Source organism: Podarcis melisellensis, assembly GCF_964234715.1.
Source record: "Podarcis melisellensis genome assembly, chromosome: 1".
NCBI lineage: Eukaryota > Metazoa > Chordata > Lepidosauria > Squamata > Lacertidae > Podarcis > Podarcis melisellensis.
The window spans coordinates 98,590,840-98,608,495 of NC_138528.1; the positions used below are offsets into that span (position 1 = coordinate 98,590,840).

The 17,656-nt window shown below is 40.9% G+C and overlaps 1 protein-coding gene across 15 annotated transcripts in view; it reads left to right on the top strand.

Annotated features, from left to right (window-relative positions):
• ARHGAP15 (Rho GTPase activating protein 15) overlaps window positions 1-17,656 on the top strand; it is a 377,757-nt gene that overhangs the window by 120 nt on the left and 359,981 nt on the right. The window contains exons 1-4 of one of the 15 annotated variants that reach the window (XM_081929291.1): window positions 381-500; window positions 1,917-1,967; window positions 2,533-2,589; window positions 6,699-6,878. In XM_081929291.1, the coding sequence (XP_081785417.1) occupies window positions 6,714-6,878 (165 nt within the window). In that variant the 5' untranslated portion in view covers window positions 381-500; window positions 1,917-1,967; window positions 2,533-2,589; window positions 6,699-6,713. Of the gene's footprint in view, window positions 1-380; window positions 501-531; window positions 639-767; window positions 923-1,916; window positions 1,972-2,056; window positions 2,163-2,390; window positions 2,590-6,698; window positions 6,879-17,656 lie in introns of those variants that run through there. The other 14 variants (XM_081929288.1, XM_081929286.1, XM_081929282.1 and 11 more) reach the window with 14 other exon arrangements.

Below are 17,656 nucleotides of genomic sequence, written 5' to 3' on the forward strand. Positions count from 1 at the left end.
AGTTTTGTTCTCTGGCTGGGGCATTCTCGTTGTGTTGAAGTAAATTCAACATCCAATTTGTTGCGCTGAACTTGGTCAAAAATTCAGATATTTTTAGGTAGGAAGCCTGGAAAGCTCAGGTTTGAGTAACATGCAAAACTACCAGCTCTTTATAGTATACAAGACACTATTAGCTTTATTGACAAGAGGAAGCTGTGTTGCACAACTTCTTTCACTATGATACTAGCAGTTTAGAAAAGGAGTGTTAAAAGCACTTGCTCCTTGCCTTAACATCATTCAGGGCTTTTCTTCATGGGTCCAATGAAATTTTGCATAGATTTTTATTTTTATGTTCTGCATTCCAAAGACTCTGGGCATGTGGCAGGTTTACAATATATTTGGCTAGTTAATTCAGTTCAGTGTGGGCTTGTCAACTTTCCTCATATCTCTGTTTTCTGGCTATATAAATCTCATTGGATTGTTCTGTTGCAGCTGCAGCTCATACTTGTCTATATTTAGAGGTTTGTCTATTTCAGAGTTTCAAGACCAGCCAGTCTTCTCTATATGTATGACAGAGAGAAGGGGGAGAGAGAGGCAAGGCCCACCAAATTCCCTTGGTCACTCTTCCCACCCTTAATTTCTAAACACAGTGCCCTCAGGTCTGTAGGCCTCATTTTGTAAACTGTTCTCTCTCAGTGCTGCAGACCTTGTCATTTAAACTTGTGGTGGGGAGGCCATCTTTCCCAGTTCCCATCATTTTTGAGCACTGACTGTGTTTGCTGGGGCTGATGGGAGCTGGACTAAAGAACCTCCCCTCAGGGCTGTAGGCCTCATTTGCTAAATGTGCTTCTTTAGGGCCATAGGCATAGGAGGCCCAGCATGGACAGCCCTTCTATACCTCTTGGGGATATTCAGCTTTTGTTTTCATAAAGTGCTTTCATTTGTAAGCGATACAAATAACACAATGTGGTCAATACTCAGTCCAGTTGTTTACTAGCATTAGTGAGAAGTACTAGACCCATGTTTGTAAAGTTTTCCAAAATTATATAATGCAATTAAGTAACTTTAAATGCATGACTGCCCCGAGATGAAATTTAGAATCCTTTTAAATATAAAAGCCTCTCAAAACAGCCAAAATAAAAAGGGTTGCAGCCAAACAAGGCATTCTCGAATTGGACCCAATGAAATCAATGGGCTTCACTAACTTAAATCCACTGTTTTCAATGCAGTATGATTAGGTAGATACAACCCTAATGTAAATTATGCCAGTCTGCTCAATTTATAAAACTTGCTTCAGCCCTAGAATATGATTTTTTTAAAGTGCAGAATTATTTTAAAACAACAACACTTATGTATAAAAGGTCATGGAACTTGCCTCTTCTGTTTTTTTCTGTGCAACCTGTGTGTGTATTTAAGGCCTATCTGGACACAAAAGTTATTGAGCTTTATATATATATATATGGGGGGGGGGGAATCCTGGATATGTCACTGGACAACCCTACCCTATGGTTGAAAATGGAAGTCAATGAATTGAGCACAATCTGTTAAAAAGTCAACAGTGAACAAATCTCAAATAAACTCTGACTAAACATCAATAAGAGCTTTCTGACAATAAGAGCTGTTCTCCAGTGGAATGGACTACTTTGGAAGGTGGTGGGCTCTCCTTCATTGGAGGTTTTTAAGCAGATGTTGGGTGGTCATCTGTCATGAATACTTTAGTTGAGATTTGTGCATTGCAGGGTGTAACTCGGTAGAAAATTCTACACATTTCATTACAGAATGAGTGGAAATTGCATAAGAGAAGGAGATGGAAATTGCATCTTCATAGTGCCTTATGCCCTAATTATAGAAAGTCATAATACAGAGCAGTATTTTAGACTTGGTCTGGTAGAACGCTGATACAAAAAATGCCAACATGTAAGCTCTTTTCATTTCAGTGCAACTGACTTCCAAACAAGGATGTATGAGGCCTCAGCAAAGTCTCTCATGTAGGTAATTTTCAAACAGGAAGTTGACAAAGCAGGATCATTAACAGCGGCACATTAAGCTTGCCAGAAGTGCAACACCAAAAACCTAATGTTATACGCAAATGTAAACTAGATGCAGTAGTTAGAGCTGTAATTCAAGAGCTAATTAGATGGCAAAAGGCAGCAGAACCAAGCATCTGCCTCCAACATGCCCAAGTAAATTTCTGCAAGACTTTTTATTTTCTACAGAAAACAGAGGAAAAGGAAGTTGGTTCAGACTCCAGCTAGTTTAATTCCTCCTCGTATTTCCTTTTCAACTGCTTTGCTGATCTTCTAAACGTCTGCTTGTCTACTTGAAGTAACTTTAAGTAATTTTCATGCTAGAGCATTTGCCTGTTATACTCTTCAGTTTCTTCCTATATATGAAACTGCATGTATGACTTGCTGTGGGGGTGCTTAACTCCCTTTAACAGGAAGTGGTTACATTGTGCTTTCCTCTTTGCTTTCTTTCTGTTGCTTCAGGGGAAGAGAGATTTGTGTAGCTTTCAGATACGTAACTGCTTCATGTTTTCCATTTGCTTTTTAGAAGCTACCAGTGGATGTTGGTACAGTGGATAAGAACGTCATGTGTAGCAAACTGTAGGTAAGGAAATTTCATTTATTTCTGAAGTCTTACATACAACCTGTTGCTAGATGTTGCTAGATGTGCATGATAAAATAAGCACAGTACATGGATGGGGAGAGAAACAGATTGCTTTGCATTGTTATGTTAAATGTAGTAGAAAATACACCAACAACCTATTCAATGGAGCCTCCAACATAGATATATAATGTGAAAAAGGGTCCAGATACTGGCATCTGTATTTGCACTGGGAGCACAAACAATAATAACTTTTACATTTTCAAGGGCTTAACTGGTTTTGTCAAAAAGTGTATGCCAGCTTTGGCGTGTCACTTCTTACAGAAATCTGGTCAGCAAATGGTTTTGATTGAGAAAAGGTATGGTGAGTATAGGGGCAGTGAAATGATGAAGAAATTAAAAGATGTTACGGCATGATGATAAAGCCACATTAGCAAATTTTGGTAAGAAGTCCCACTGCTGAAGTATTGCAGCAATAGTAATAAACAGTGGGAATGCTAGTGAAAATAGTATCCTGTGGGCATATCATTAAGAATGAAAAACGTGCTCAGCTACAGTATCGCATGTGCACTAAAAATCAGTGGTGGAGCCATATCAGCAGTAATGAAAGTTAGGAGATTTCTCCAAACGCTAATGCAAAAAATGTCCAACAGAGGCAGAGAGAGCACAAACCAGCTCTGCTCTACAGTGCTTATGGAGAGACAGAGAGGAAACTGCTGCCTTCTGCATCATTAACTGGAACCCCAGAGTTACAAATTCTTGAGCAATGGATAGTTGTTGTTTTTCTGAAAAGTTTGTATCTCTGAAAGTTCTCTTTTCCAGATGTCTTTCTGCCATTTCCCTTACCTCCCCACACCCTCAGAGGGGAGGCAGCCACCCCTCTATCTTCTCAGCTTTCTCCAGAGCCACCCCCCATATCGACCCCTAATATCTTACAGAAAAGACTTTCCTCTGTGGTTCCTCAGTAATTTGGTAGTAACAGTAGCTTCCTGGAATGAAGATTAGGTGGCTTTTACTTGATTGCAAAGTATATGAACAGTGAAAGTCAAATTCTAAAGTTACATCTTAAAACATGCGGATGAGTCTTACAAGTCACACCAGTCTCCCTTTACCCTGTTCTTCAAATCCTTACACAACAAACTGCCTTTTACTAGGCCATACTATCAGTCCATATAGCACATTACTGTCTACATTATATTGCAGCAGCTCTCCTGGGTCTGAGCTCTTTCACTCCACTTGCTACCTGATCACTCCCCCGCTCCCCTTGCCATTCTTAGTGGAATAGCAGGTATGCATTCCACCCCTTCACCATTCTCAAAACAGAAAGTGTGATGCAGAACTTATATGTATGAAGACAAGATAAAGTCACACAGTTCTTCCCCTTTAAAGGAGGTGAGGGAGAGATCAATATAACTTGGGTTTCCACATCTGAGTCTAAATTTGCTGGATCCCTTCACATGTGTGTAGGTTACAAAAGGAGATGGTATATGAATCCTTTCTTCACAAACCCAGAACCTAAGCTGTCCTGCTAGCTTAGTAAGTGTATATAAATAGAGCCTCTGAAAATATGTGCAAATTTCCCATGAGAATTACAATAGAAACCACAGCCTCTGCAAGGAGGATTGTACCAAGTGAGATAACAGAAGCAGACCTTCCTTCTAAGCTTCAGTAATATTCTTTATTGTACCTACACACTCCTTCCAGCACTGAGAGTTTATCTTTAGAAAGTTTTTTAAAGACAAATACTCATGACAGCTGTATGCCCCATCATGCTTTGAGTGGGCAACAAAACAAAGAAGAAAATGATTGTGAATATCGATAGATCTCTAAAATCACTTTAGCTAGTAGAACACTGGTCAGCAACTAGTTCTATCAGGGGGCCACTTTGAGGATCAGATTGACACGGTCTTACGGCCCATTGCCAATCCATATACTTGCGTGGGTGTTTCCATCACTCAGGTTTAACCCCCAATTTATCCAAGTCAATGGCCCTCAGGTACTGAAAATGGGAAAGACCTTTGCCTGAGATCTTTGTAAGGTGTTTCCAGTCAGAATTAAACTATTACTCCAGTCCAGCCCAGTGCTGTCAAACTCAGCATAATTGAGCTTCATGTTTTCAGAAGAAGTGGAACCATGCTTGAGCTATGCAGATGGTAAGACCCAATTCTCAGTGGCTAGATTCACCAGTTTCAGGAACAGCCTTACCATTATGCTGGTGCCTGGGGAAGGAGGTTTTTGCATACCATTAAAAATGAGCACATTGCCAGTTATTTAGTTTGTTATACTTTAGCACCATGAGGTGGAGTGTTGTTTGCATTTTCTGCCTCAGATTCCAAAGTCTCTTTGGCCATCTCTATTTGGGAATCAGGTTTGCAGTTCACTCCCATATAAGCAAATAGATAGCTGCCATTTACTTCTGTGGTAAAATGTAGGGCACACGGGGACACTGTTGTGACAGAAGCACAATCTCATCCAGGGAGGATCAATGTGTGTCTGTAGAATAAATGCACCACATTTGCACATAATGTGAAAGCATGGTTTATTGGAAGGAGTAAAGAGCCAGAGGAAGGTTTCAGGCTCATGTGCTTCTCTCCTCTCACCCGTCTGCCACTCCTCCTGTCGCATGGCTGGGAGAAGGACCTCAGTTTCACTCTCTACTAATTTGTATAAACTAGAGATTGTGGCTTAAAACAAAGGCCTGATTCTTGTGTAACACCGTGGCTTAGTGTGATGTGGATGATGGATTAGTGTTATGTATTAACCGAGCCATAGAAATGTGCTGCATCTACAGAGGTCATTGCCATAGAGAAGTCCATCATAATGGTAGTAACCATAATGGCAAATACAAATAACAGCTGCTTACTAGAAAATGAATAGCAGTTCAATAGCAAGATTAAATGCCATTATGGGATGTTTGTACAGACTGTCATAAGAGATAACATTTGATATTTAGGACCTTTTGGGGTGTTTACATTCAAGCAGCAGAAATTAAGGCCTACTCAGAGGAGGAATCAGGATGCAGCATGGCTTGCACCTTCTATTTGCTTTATGTTTAGATACACACATCACATGAAAAACAGCTGATGCAGACAGATACTTCCTAGCAAATATTTGGCAAATGTTGCTCTGCATTTCATCCGGAAGATGGCATTCTTTGCATCAAAGTGCCTATACTTCCCACAGCTCTTAGGCTTTCCTTAAAGATTTCCCACCTAAGCACAAATCTGGCCTGACAACCCTATAGTTATGAGATATGGCAGATTTAATAATAGCCCAAGGTCCAAGTACGAAAAAATATCATGTTACAATTTAAGTAAAATGGATGAAGCTTTGAAAATGTGTTCTCTTTCTAAAACTAGATAAGCATGTTTAGTGTTTTAAAAGCACTGAACGATGTCTGAAAACGTGGCTAATATTTGAGTGGAAAATATATGCATTAGCAGCTCCTTGACATGTAGCCAAAGAGTTGCATAGTTTGGTGACATCTCTACCAGTGACCTTGATGTCTGATGCTGACCCCTCCACCCCAATGCAATAGCAACATATTTGCCTCTACTTTGCTCTAGTCTGTAATTAGTTCCATAACCATCTACCTATTTTAGCCGGCATATAAGAGGTTTTATGGGGTGCATTTTGAAACATAATATATGAAGCAGGCGTGCATGCAACATCCTCCGCTGGTCTTTCTGGCATAATCAACAAAGGCCAAACACTTCACTTTTAGCCTGTGAGCAAACTTGAGATATGTGTCTCAGATGTGAACATGGGAAGACCAAAGGCAAACTGTAAGGCCTGCCAGCTGGATGTACTGGAAAGGTTACTGAAAGATTACACAACAGAAGAGTGGCCTTTGAGATAAAGATAATCTTTTATGTAAACTTTGCTCTTGGATGAGTTGGTGAGTAATAAGGTGCCCTAGATTATTGATTCTACTGATAGATTTTAAGAGATACTCAGCTGGTTTCACTATTATTTTTCCTTATTACCTAAACTGGAATAAAACCTGGATTAATCGACAGTGTGTTTAACATTGTCTTCTTACTGACTAAGATGGAATAAAACCTAGATTAGTGCATGGTGTGTCTGACCTTACTGGCTATTATATTTTTCAGGTTGACATAATAATCATGCAGCGGTTCATGTCTGCTGATACCAGTGCAGAAAAGCTGCATCATTCCCATGAAAGCACAGGTGCTGTTCAGATGAGGATCAAAAATGCCAACAGCCCCCATGACAGACACAGCCAAAGCAAATCTATGATACTGTCTGATAATGTGAAAGTCACTGAGCCTGTAAGTACTGCTCTACAATAATTTTCTGTCCCCACTCATTTGTTTTGTTATACAGTGGTACATCTGGTTAAGAATTTAATTTGTTCCAGAGGTCCGTTCTTAACCTGAAACGGTTCTTAACCTGAGGTACCACTTTAGCTAATGGGGCCTCTCGCTGCTGCTGCGCCGCCGCCACATGATTTCTGTTCTCATCCTGAAGTAAAGTTCTTGTCCCGAGGTACTACTTCCGGGTTAGCGTAGTCTGTAACCTGAAGCGTTTGTAACTCAAAGCGTTTGTAACCCAAGGTACCACTGTATATATATTGCATTTTTTGAAGTTTTCTGAAACTAATTAGATTACCTTCTCCAGTATAGGGAGGACTAGAGTATCAGGAAACTTTGCCGGAGACAACAGAAAACCATTAATCAGCCACTGTTTCATACCACTGAAATTTGTCCTTCACCCTTGCAGAGGTTAGCAGCAGCATGTCGGTCACACCCTATCAAACAGTTATATGCCTATTAGAATCGAGTCATTATTGGCTCCCACACCTACAGATCACTTTCTCCTAATCCTTTCCAAAACACAAGCTCTGGGGTGTGTTCTGCCATATGTGTTGGACCTGATATAATTTGAGACAAGCCCATAATTACATTGGCAGCCACGGAGTGCCACATCTCTTCAGAAAAGCTTGCACGAACAGGTGTGTTGACGGCCCCCAAGACCAAAAACCTTGTGGTTCCTCAACACCATTCCTGTCTTAAGTTTCCTACACCAGATACAGACACTACAATTATTGATTAGTGGACAAAGTATCTGATAAGGGAGATGATATATTTATAGATACATTCATATATTTATAAATAACAGCTACTTCTCCTTTCTACCGAAAGAGATACATCTGGGAAACATTTGCATCTTCGCCTTCATCCAGTCAGGTTTCAGTTATAATAGCCAGGTCAGCGTGTCCTTCCTGGACAAGATCAGAGACAGTAATTGTCTTTCCATTAGCTGATCTGGAATTTTCTAGTTTCACCTAAACAACTTCAAGGAACCACACAGCAAAGCTACTAGTAACAAGGCTGGGAGATGGGCTGGAAGGAGAAGTAGCTTGAAGACATCTAACCCAGCTTTTCCTCACCTGACACATCCATCCTGTCGCCATATCACTCTGTGTCCATTATAATTCCATTGGTAAAGGTAAAGGGACCCCTGACCATTAGGTCCAGTCGTGACCGTCTCTGGGGTTGCAGCGCTCATCTTGCTTTATTGGCCGAGGGAGCTGGCATACAGCTTCCAGGTCATGTGGCTAGCATGACTAAGCTGCTTCTGGCGAACCAGAGCAGCGCACGGAAACGGCGTTTACCTTCCCACCAGAGCGGTACCTATTTATCTACTTGAACTTTGACATGCTTTTGAACTGCTAGGTTGGCAGGAGCAGGGACCAAACAATAGGAGCTCACCCTGTCGCGGGGATTTGAACCGCCGACCTTTTGATTGGCAAGTCCTAGGCTCTGTGGTTTAACCCACAGCGCCACCCGCGTCCCAATTCCATTGGTAGCCCTTTACTAAACTACCGTTTTCAGTAGGGGCTGTGCCAATTCATCGTACCCCATCCTCCTAGACCTTGCCACACCCTCATGTGCCTTTCCTCCTCATGCTGCCACTGAAGCCAAGCCAGATGAAAAGTCAACCTGGTAGAAGCAGCAGCAGCATGGGAAAGGAGCCAGAAGTGGTGGCTGATCAGCCTGAATATTTGCTGTTGCTGGCACTGCCTTATCCATACTGACTATTCATCCTAATAGTGGACTACCAGGTGCTGGTCGCTGCTTCTGACCACCTTCTTCCATCCTGAGCTGCTTTTCCTTCTGAGGCAACTCTAACCACTAATTCTAACCACTGGTGGCAGAAGCAGCAGATCCCCAAGCTGGCCATGGAGGAGGAAGGTGGTGAGTAGTGGTGCCTGCTGCCTGGGCTTCTGGATCTTGTGGGCAGGGGCCCCAGGGTTGGCAGGCAGAGGAGCTAACGGGGGGGGGCTGCTGATGCCTGTCCTGGCTGTCCCTCTGCATTTCACCTGGACCACCCACCCACCCTCTGCCTCTTGTAAGAATAAATAAAAAGGGGCAAAACATCGTAGATTTATTGTTCACTTGCTGTTATGAAAAACTGTAACTTACACAGTAATATAGTTTTCCTCCAAATGTTAGTGTCACTGAGAACATTTCATGCTGGCTGGCACAAAAGGCAAGGGGAAGGAAAGTAATTTGCCTGCATAGGATGGGGCCAGAAATGGCATTGTGTAGGATCAGTGATACTGCACAGCTCTCTTTTTCCCTGCTGGGTAAGCATTCCTCAGCTGAATAAACCCCCCTCCTCTGTTAGTCCCATGATGACTGACCCCATGGGGAGTGGGGTGGGCATTAGAATTGCAGGAAGCAGGGCAGGGGAAGGGAGGGATGAAGGTGTTTAGTTTCATCTTCCTGCAATCGCCCTTGTGTTGCTCAACTGCTAGGAAACAGCTGAGATTGGTTAAAAGGGGGCTGGATTGAAGGGGAAAGGGCTCCTTTTGAGGAAGAGTAGGATATAAATTAAGTAAATAATGGTAAAAAAAAAACAACCCACCACTTTATCTGGAGCCCCTCCCACCTTCCTGCTTCTTGCCTAATCAGTGGGGAGGTTATATATAATTCGGAAGTGGGCCAGGAGCAGCCTGGGGACTGCAGATTGCAAAACGCCTGAACATTCTTGGAGATTATGCATATTGGTCAGAAAATGTGCATATTGCCCAGAGAATGTGCAAAATGAAGTTGAGATGCGTACAGCCCCCCACCCCCAGCCTTTTGGGAATTATGCCTGGAGAATGTACAAAATTCAGTCACTATATTCACATTCCCCAGGCCTGTTGGGAATTATGTATAGTGACCAGGAAATGAAGGATTATGTGCACATTCTCCATGAGGCCTGGTGAATTGCACAATGGCCAGATATTATGCACATTAACTGCTCAACTTACACTCTCCTTAACACATAGATATAATTTAGAAAGTAAAAGCAATTACGCAGTTCTCCTGCCATCTCACTAAAGATGAATAAAAATGGGATGCTTCCCAAACCCATTTCCACCCTTACTCACATAAACATATTCAGCTACAACCAGCAGATATATAAGGCACTTCATTATATTCCTGTAACAGACCATTAAGGTATAATTAAATGCTAGGGCATTAGAATGGAAAAAAAAATCAAAGCAAGGGAAAGCAAAAATTAACCCCTCCTCCCAAAAAATGTAACCTTCCTTCCATTCCACCTGAGGCATTTTAGGTACCTATCTATCCACTTACCTACAGTCATCTTTATGACCATTCATATTCATTTATGACCATTCACTGTGGCTTCAGTGGTCCAATAATTCAGTGGCATTTTCTGATTTGTTATGTAGTTTGGGAAAGCATTTGAAGAAGTCTTGCATTTCTTTATTCCATAGAGTAAGAAACACGTTCAGTGGGAAATTTTGGATTGCCAGCTGTGCCCATGTAAAGCTCTTACTAAACAACTAAAAATCCTTTGTGTTGCCGCCATTGGATTATATTTCTGAAAGACATGGCCTAACATTGTATTAAGATAGGTAAATGAGAAATGAAAGCTCTTCCTAGCATGTAACACTTGCTAATGACCTGTGCAAAAATACTATGATTGAGATTATTTTTGATATTTAAAAACTGGAGTCTGAAATAACCCTGACACATGGCAGAGAAAGCCAAGTGGTACTGGATTTGTTTATTTTATCCCTTCTGAAAATATTTAAGCGCTAATACTTTAGAGGTGAACTCTGTTGCCAGTCATGTCCCTTCCCTTTTACTCATCCTGTGCTACTAAACAAACTGATTGGTGTGAGCCTCCCTTGGTTCATTTTCCTCCATAATGGCTGCAACTTGCAGCTGAGGCCATATGATATTGCAAAATTATTTATGCAATGTTAGTCACTCGCTTTGGATTCCAGCTCAGTTTTTCAAATCAGAGCAAATAAGTGAAAGCCCAAAAACTCTCCTAGCATCCCACACCAGCACCAAAAATTTCTCTTTTCAGAGCCATGGAAGCTATTAATTGGCTATTCTGCTGATATGACAAGCCCCTATGAAATATTCAGCTATTTAACTGAGACAGTAAATGGAATAATCTTGCTGCAGTTGTTGGTTCCCCCCCGCACCCGCCCTTCTGCTATTTTTACCTCCATGTTCAAATGCAAAATTAACCACAGCCGTTTCATCACCATAGCTCAGCAAATACATGATTTTAATTATTCTTCTCTCAGTTGGCAGAAGTAAATCTTTAGTTCAGAGAAACTTGCATTGCATTTCAGAACTGAATCCCTTCCTCCCCCCCCCTTCGATATCAACTTAGTAGCTGATGAAACATTCATTTCCTTATGTTTGCTTTCCAATTTAAAACTATCACTTGCTGGCGACACATTTGCACGTAGTACTTAAAAAACACACACACCAACCCCCAACCCCCATAAGTGAGATGTTCTGTTAGGAAGTTAAAAGAATGTTTACTGTAATTTATTTGGAAATAGTATAATGTATTATCAGTAGAAACTGTAACTTTGAAAAAGTTTAAAAGTTAAGTATATTTAATGATGCCTAACATATTTTATTGGCTGTGTTTAACAAAAGGCACTAGGCTGCAGTTGTTTTTGACAAGCATGAAAACATCACAGCATGAGACTGCAAAAGGAATTATGTAGAGAAATTACAAGTGATCCATCTCTCAATGAATTATCCACCTCAATAGCCTGCAGAACTCAGCTACCAATTAACACCTACTTTATTACATGTTGGGATGTACTTAATAACTTTCATGTGTTTATGCACTATTACCTTGACTGATGCCTCTTGTACAATTAGGCATAATTGGCATATCAATATGCAAAAGTTAAAAGGATTAACCCTCTTAAAACTAATGAGCATTTCTGTATCCAGCTGCTAAATGAGACAAAATTAGCATTTTTCACTTTTGGGCAGGATTTTATCATGCAGTTTCTCATTGTTGGTATTACCTTGTTACATAACTTTCGGTCTGGGATGAGGCTAGGTGGGGTGGGGAGGAGAATACTTGGGGATGATAAAAGAAAAAAAGGATTCTAAAAAGTTCCACCAGACACCAAACATTTGCTGCTGGGTTTTCCACAAGCATAATAGTTGCAATTTATGTTCTTTTGTAGGGAGCTGAAAAAGTTGTGCTTTCTTAGCAGCTAATTATAGAGACGCAGGGTATGTCATTTCACCATGCAAACTTGGCTCTGATATAATAGATTGAAAGCTTGCCATGCTCCTCATTTCCTCGCTCTTTCTAGTATTTTCATCTCTCTCATTTTTCCATGCAGAGTTTCCTGACTAGATATTGACAGAATGCAAAGTATTTTGGCATATTTGCTCGAGCGAGTCTGTTAAGTGGCTGGCGAAAGGCAAACGGGGAAGGCCCAAAGTCTTAAGCAAAACCCCAAACACTACAGAACACATCCGGAAAAACCAGTGGGATTCTGAATGGGAACGATTTGCAAAGAAGTACATGTTGGTCGATTGTTGTGCCAAGAGTCCTAGAACAGGGAAGGTTAAAAATCTTTCTCTGCCCCATATTTTTGAAATTAAATTACGTCCATCACGTTTATAAGCTACACCAACTATATTGCAGTTTGTGGGGTTTTATGAAAAGGTGTACCTGTATAAATCTGGCAACACCAAACAAATGTATATCTATTTGGCAGAGCAAAAGTCCAATATAGCAGGAAGCAAAGCAGAGGAAGTTGGAAATACCTGTATCCAGCACCCATACACAGATCTTTCTCCTAGATTTGCGAGTAGATTATACCCTGATTTTGGTAGGGTTTCCCAATAAGCATTTTAAAGTGCAGCCTCTGTAGATCTCCATAGCTGTTGGCAACTTCACTTAAATATAATTATTGTCAGTTTTATTGGGATTTCTTTACTGTGTAACCCATCCTGGGACCTTTGGGTGACAAATGGGTAATAATCATCAGTAGTAAATAAAATATTTAATGAGCACTATTTTAATGTTAATCATTTATATATAAACATGCTTTTAAGTATTTATGTGTAGAACATTAGCATAACTCTACAGATGAGATTTTTAAAAAATGGGCAAAAGCTGCTACTAAGTCTAGAGTTGGCCTTGAATCGGAACCCATAACTATTAAGCTCAGCACTTTGTTCACCGATCCATTCTGGTTCATTGGGGATGTGTAATCATAGGGTGATAGCCCGTGGTGCCTGTTGATGAGTGAAACAGACTACTTCTCACACAGTAGGAATTCTCCTTCCTCTCCTATTCCATGCATCTCACCACTCACCCATACAAATCTCTTTAGCAGGGCTGGGACAACCTCTGTAGAAGATTTTGGGGACATTGGGGGGGGTGAAGGCTGCAACATTAAGTTTTGTAGTGGATTAAAATACTTTCACCAATTAAGGTGTGCCAATTCATGGGAAACCAGATATTTTTTTTAAATCGTAAGTAATTTTTAATGCACATACTATAAGAACTGCAGGTAGCAGAGTTGATATTGCAGGAGACTTTCCTACTACTACTCAACACAGGATGGAAGTTGCTTCTAATATAGTTTTCTGTGATGCATGTGCCATCTGAAAATGTAGAAATTACATCCCCCCCCCCACAAAAAAGCAATTGATTTGTTCATCAGAATACATATGTGGATTTAATTCACTAAAAACTAATCAATCGAAAGCCGTATGATTAATTGGCTAAAAGTTCTTTAATCAGGTGACAGCTCTGGTTTCATTGTATTCATATTCAGCAATCTACTAAGACTGCTGTATTGGAACTTTTGACTCTGTGCCAATTTTTCTTTGCCAACTCACTGAATTTGTCTAAGCCTTCAGATGTTGCTGCCAATCATACAAAAAATATATGCTGCAAAACATAGTTGAAAAAGTACAAGGCCTTTTGTGGCAACCATGAAATATTAAGGTTCGTTTGATGTTGCAGATGTGTAGAACATGTTGTATTTTTAACATTCATGGCTGCATACATGTACATACTGTGACTATTTTTCAGATAGAGATCAAATTGTTTCACCATTATGCATATAGGACTGGTGCTGTCAGCTGGCAACTTGGAGCAAGAAGATGCTTAGTTCTTCTGTAGTTTTGCCTAGTTTTCAGTGGGAACTTCCATGCTGCTAAGACTAGTCCATAATAGATGAAATGATATTAATGTCTTATCTCAACTACACAAACCTTAAGGCTGGGCACGGACTCTATTAAGCAAGAGCTCTTCCTATGCTTTTTGTTCATATGCAATCCCTCATTGTGCATGAATATTAACCATTTTCATCTCTTAAATCTCAGAGAGGTGCATTTTGTCTCATTCAGTGCATATTCAAAGCATGTAATGTCTTTCATTGGTGCTCAGATTAAGAATCAGAGTCTGTTTAGTCATTCCAAAATGTTAATGAATTAGAGTTCTTTTTGATTAGATGAAACAGACTTGGTTGTCTTATTTATCTCTCTAATACACTATCAAAGATTCAGGAAGCCGTTTTCCTTTGTGTCTTGCTATCCTCTTTCTCCTCCCCCTTCCCGGAACCTCGACTACTTGCCAAAGTTACAGCTAGCCAAAGAGACAAATAAAATTGCTAAAATTACTGGTGCTTCTGTTGAGTAGAGCTTTTTGAGCAACGTCAGGAGAGGCGAGGCTGTTGTGTGTGTTTACTTCACATCAAGCTTGTAGTCAAGTTTGAGGCTTGCTTTGTGAAGATTGTCCTGAAGTAGATCCTGATATTTAATTAATATGACATTAAATCACATTGAATTGATAAGAGTTGGCATCTCAAAGAAAGGTAATTGCCCGTATTGGTTTTGTACAAAAATAGAGCTGCTTGGAAAATGTGCAGCTAACACAGACTGTCAACTCCATTTATAGATCAATACGTGAAAACCGTTGATCAGGCAGGCATGTGTAACAGTAACACTTATTTCTTGTTTTTCTACTGCATTAAGGCTTACAGGTTTATCAGCTTCCAAAATATTTTGACTTCTGCGTAAATATGTAATCTGTTTAGTTTTAATTAAAAGAGACTGCAGTCCTTTCAAAATTGTTTCTAGCTTCATGATCTCCCCCTGCCCCCTCTCCCAGTTATAGCTGCAGGTAATTTTAGTTGAAAATGGATTATTTCCTTCTTGGAAAAGATCATTAGAACACATTTTTAAAAGAGTATATTTAGTGGAAGGGCATTTTTTTTTGAAGATTTGTTTTGCTTTCTACTTTGTTCTTTCCTGGGAGAAATATAGACACTAACAAAAACATTTTCTCAAGCAATAATGGGTAAGACACCCATAAGATTCTGTTTTCTAATAATAAAAAAAACCTTGCTGCTTCAGATTGCCTCAAAACTAAAATTATTTTACTCCTCGTGCCGTCCCTCCCCTGTCATCCCCCCCCTCAAGAGCTTATTTTCTTAGCCTTTACTGAACACAGAGACATTGCACATGACAGCCAGTGCACTGGATTATATATGGCTCCTCCATCTTGACTTTGACCGTGAGGTGCTATATGACAAAATGGCAGCGTCCAAATGGAAAAAATCTTGGCTGACAGATTGAAAGAATAAATTGAAGGGCTCTCATGGTTGGTTCAAGACCAGCATTGAAAAGTATCTGTTCCCAGCCAGTACTTATCTCAACAAATTAACATCTGTGACAGTCTGGAGCACAAGCTGAATGCAAATAACCATTTATCAAGTGGTAGCCTACAATGGTGTTATATAACCACTTGCAAAATCAGTCAGGTTTTACATTTTACCAGGTGGTATTGAGAATTTTTAGTACTATTCAGCTGACCATTTTGGGGCCAGATCACACTGCAGTTGACTTCACCTGCTGTGGATGCATTTTTGTTGGGGGCCATTGACAAGTGTGAATTGGCCCCATGTATGCTAATAATGGCATACACTGCAGATGATGACAGCAGTCACGAAATTAAAAGACGCCTGCTTCTTGGGAGAAAAGCAGTTAGAAATCTAGACAGCACCTTAAAAAGCAGAGACATCACCTTGCCGACAAAGGTCCGTATAGTTAAAGCTATGGTTTTCCCAGTAGTGATGTATGGAAGTGAGAGCTGGACCATAAAGAAGGCTGATTGCCGAAGAATCAATGCTTTTGAATTATGGTGCTGGAGGGACTCTTGAGAGTCCCATGGACTGCAAGAAGATCAAACCTATACATTCTGAAGGAAATCAGCCCCGAGTGCTCACTGGAAGGACAGATCCTGAAGCTGAGGCTCCAATACTTTGGCCACCTCATGAGAAGAGAAGACTCCCTGGAAAAGACCCTGATGTTGGGAAAGATGGAGGGCACAAGGAGAAGGGGACTACAGAGGACGAGATGGTTGGACAGTGTTCTCGAAGCTACCAGCATGCATTTGACCAAGCTGCGGGAGGCAGTGGAAGACAGGAATGCCTAGCGTGCTCTGGTCCATGGGGTCACGAAGAGTTGGACACGACTAAACAACAAATGCCAATAATGTTTTAGATCAGTGGTGGTGGGCAGGGCCCTTTTCAAACTTAAGGCTAGGTAGCCTTCTGATGACCACATGCCAGTGGTGGGCAGGGCCAGAGGCTAAAGTGTATGGAGCAAACAAATGTAAATTGCACCCTTGTACAGTAGGCTAGTTTCTACACACCCTGTCTAAACACTCCTTTCTATATTCAGGAAGCAAAAGTCAAGTACAAATTCCAGCCAGGCAAAAACACTTGGGTTGCAAAGCAGGGCCAGTGAGGGGTGTGGCCTGGAGAAAGTTCTAAGGTTCAGGTAGACAGGCCTAGAAACATAGAATTGTAGAGTTGGAAGGGACTCTGAGGATCATCTAGCCCAGCCCCCTGCAGTACAGGAATATGCCGCTGTCCCATATGGGGATTGAACCTGTAACCTTAGCATTATCAGCACTACGCCCTAACCAACTGAGCTATCCATTTGATCCCCTGCACAAATATAGAATGGGGGACACCTGGTTTGTGAAAAGGATATATGGGTCTTATTGGATCACAAGCTTAGCATGAGTCAATGCTTTTATAAGCGGTATTAACAGAAGTATAATGTTCCAATCAAGAGAAGTAATGGTCTTTCTTTCTTCTGCCTTGTTCAGACCACACTGGGAGTACTGTGTTGAGTTCTCGGCAACACAATTTAAGAAGGATGTTGACAAGTTGGAAGGTGTAAAGAGGAGGAGGACCCAGATGATGAAGGTTCTGGAAACTAAGCCTTATGAGGAATGGTTGAAGGAGCTGGATAGGTTTAGCCTGGAAAAGAGGAGACTGAGAGGAGATATGATAGCCATCTTCAGTATCTAAACTGCTATCACATGAGAGATGGGGCAGTCTTGTTTTCTCCTGCTTGGAGGGTAAGACTCAAACCAATGGATTCAAGTTACAGGAAAGGAGATTCTGACTAAGCATCAGGAATACCTTTCTGAGAGTAAGAGCTGTTCAACAGTGGAACAGACTCCCACAAGAGGCGGTAGACTCTTCCTTGGAGGTTGGATGGCCATCTGCCATATATGATCTAGTTGAGATTTCTGCATTGCAGGGGGCTGGTCTAGATGGCCTCTGGGATCCCTTCCAGTTCTACAATTCTATAAAGCACAGTATTCAGAGTGAGATTTTGACTATTCTCCTATCAGCTAATTATTCTGAAAAAAGTCTCACCTGGTGGGATGTTTTGAGGGCAACACAGATACAGCTTCATCTGCAAGTCTTACATTT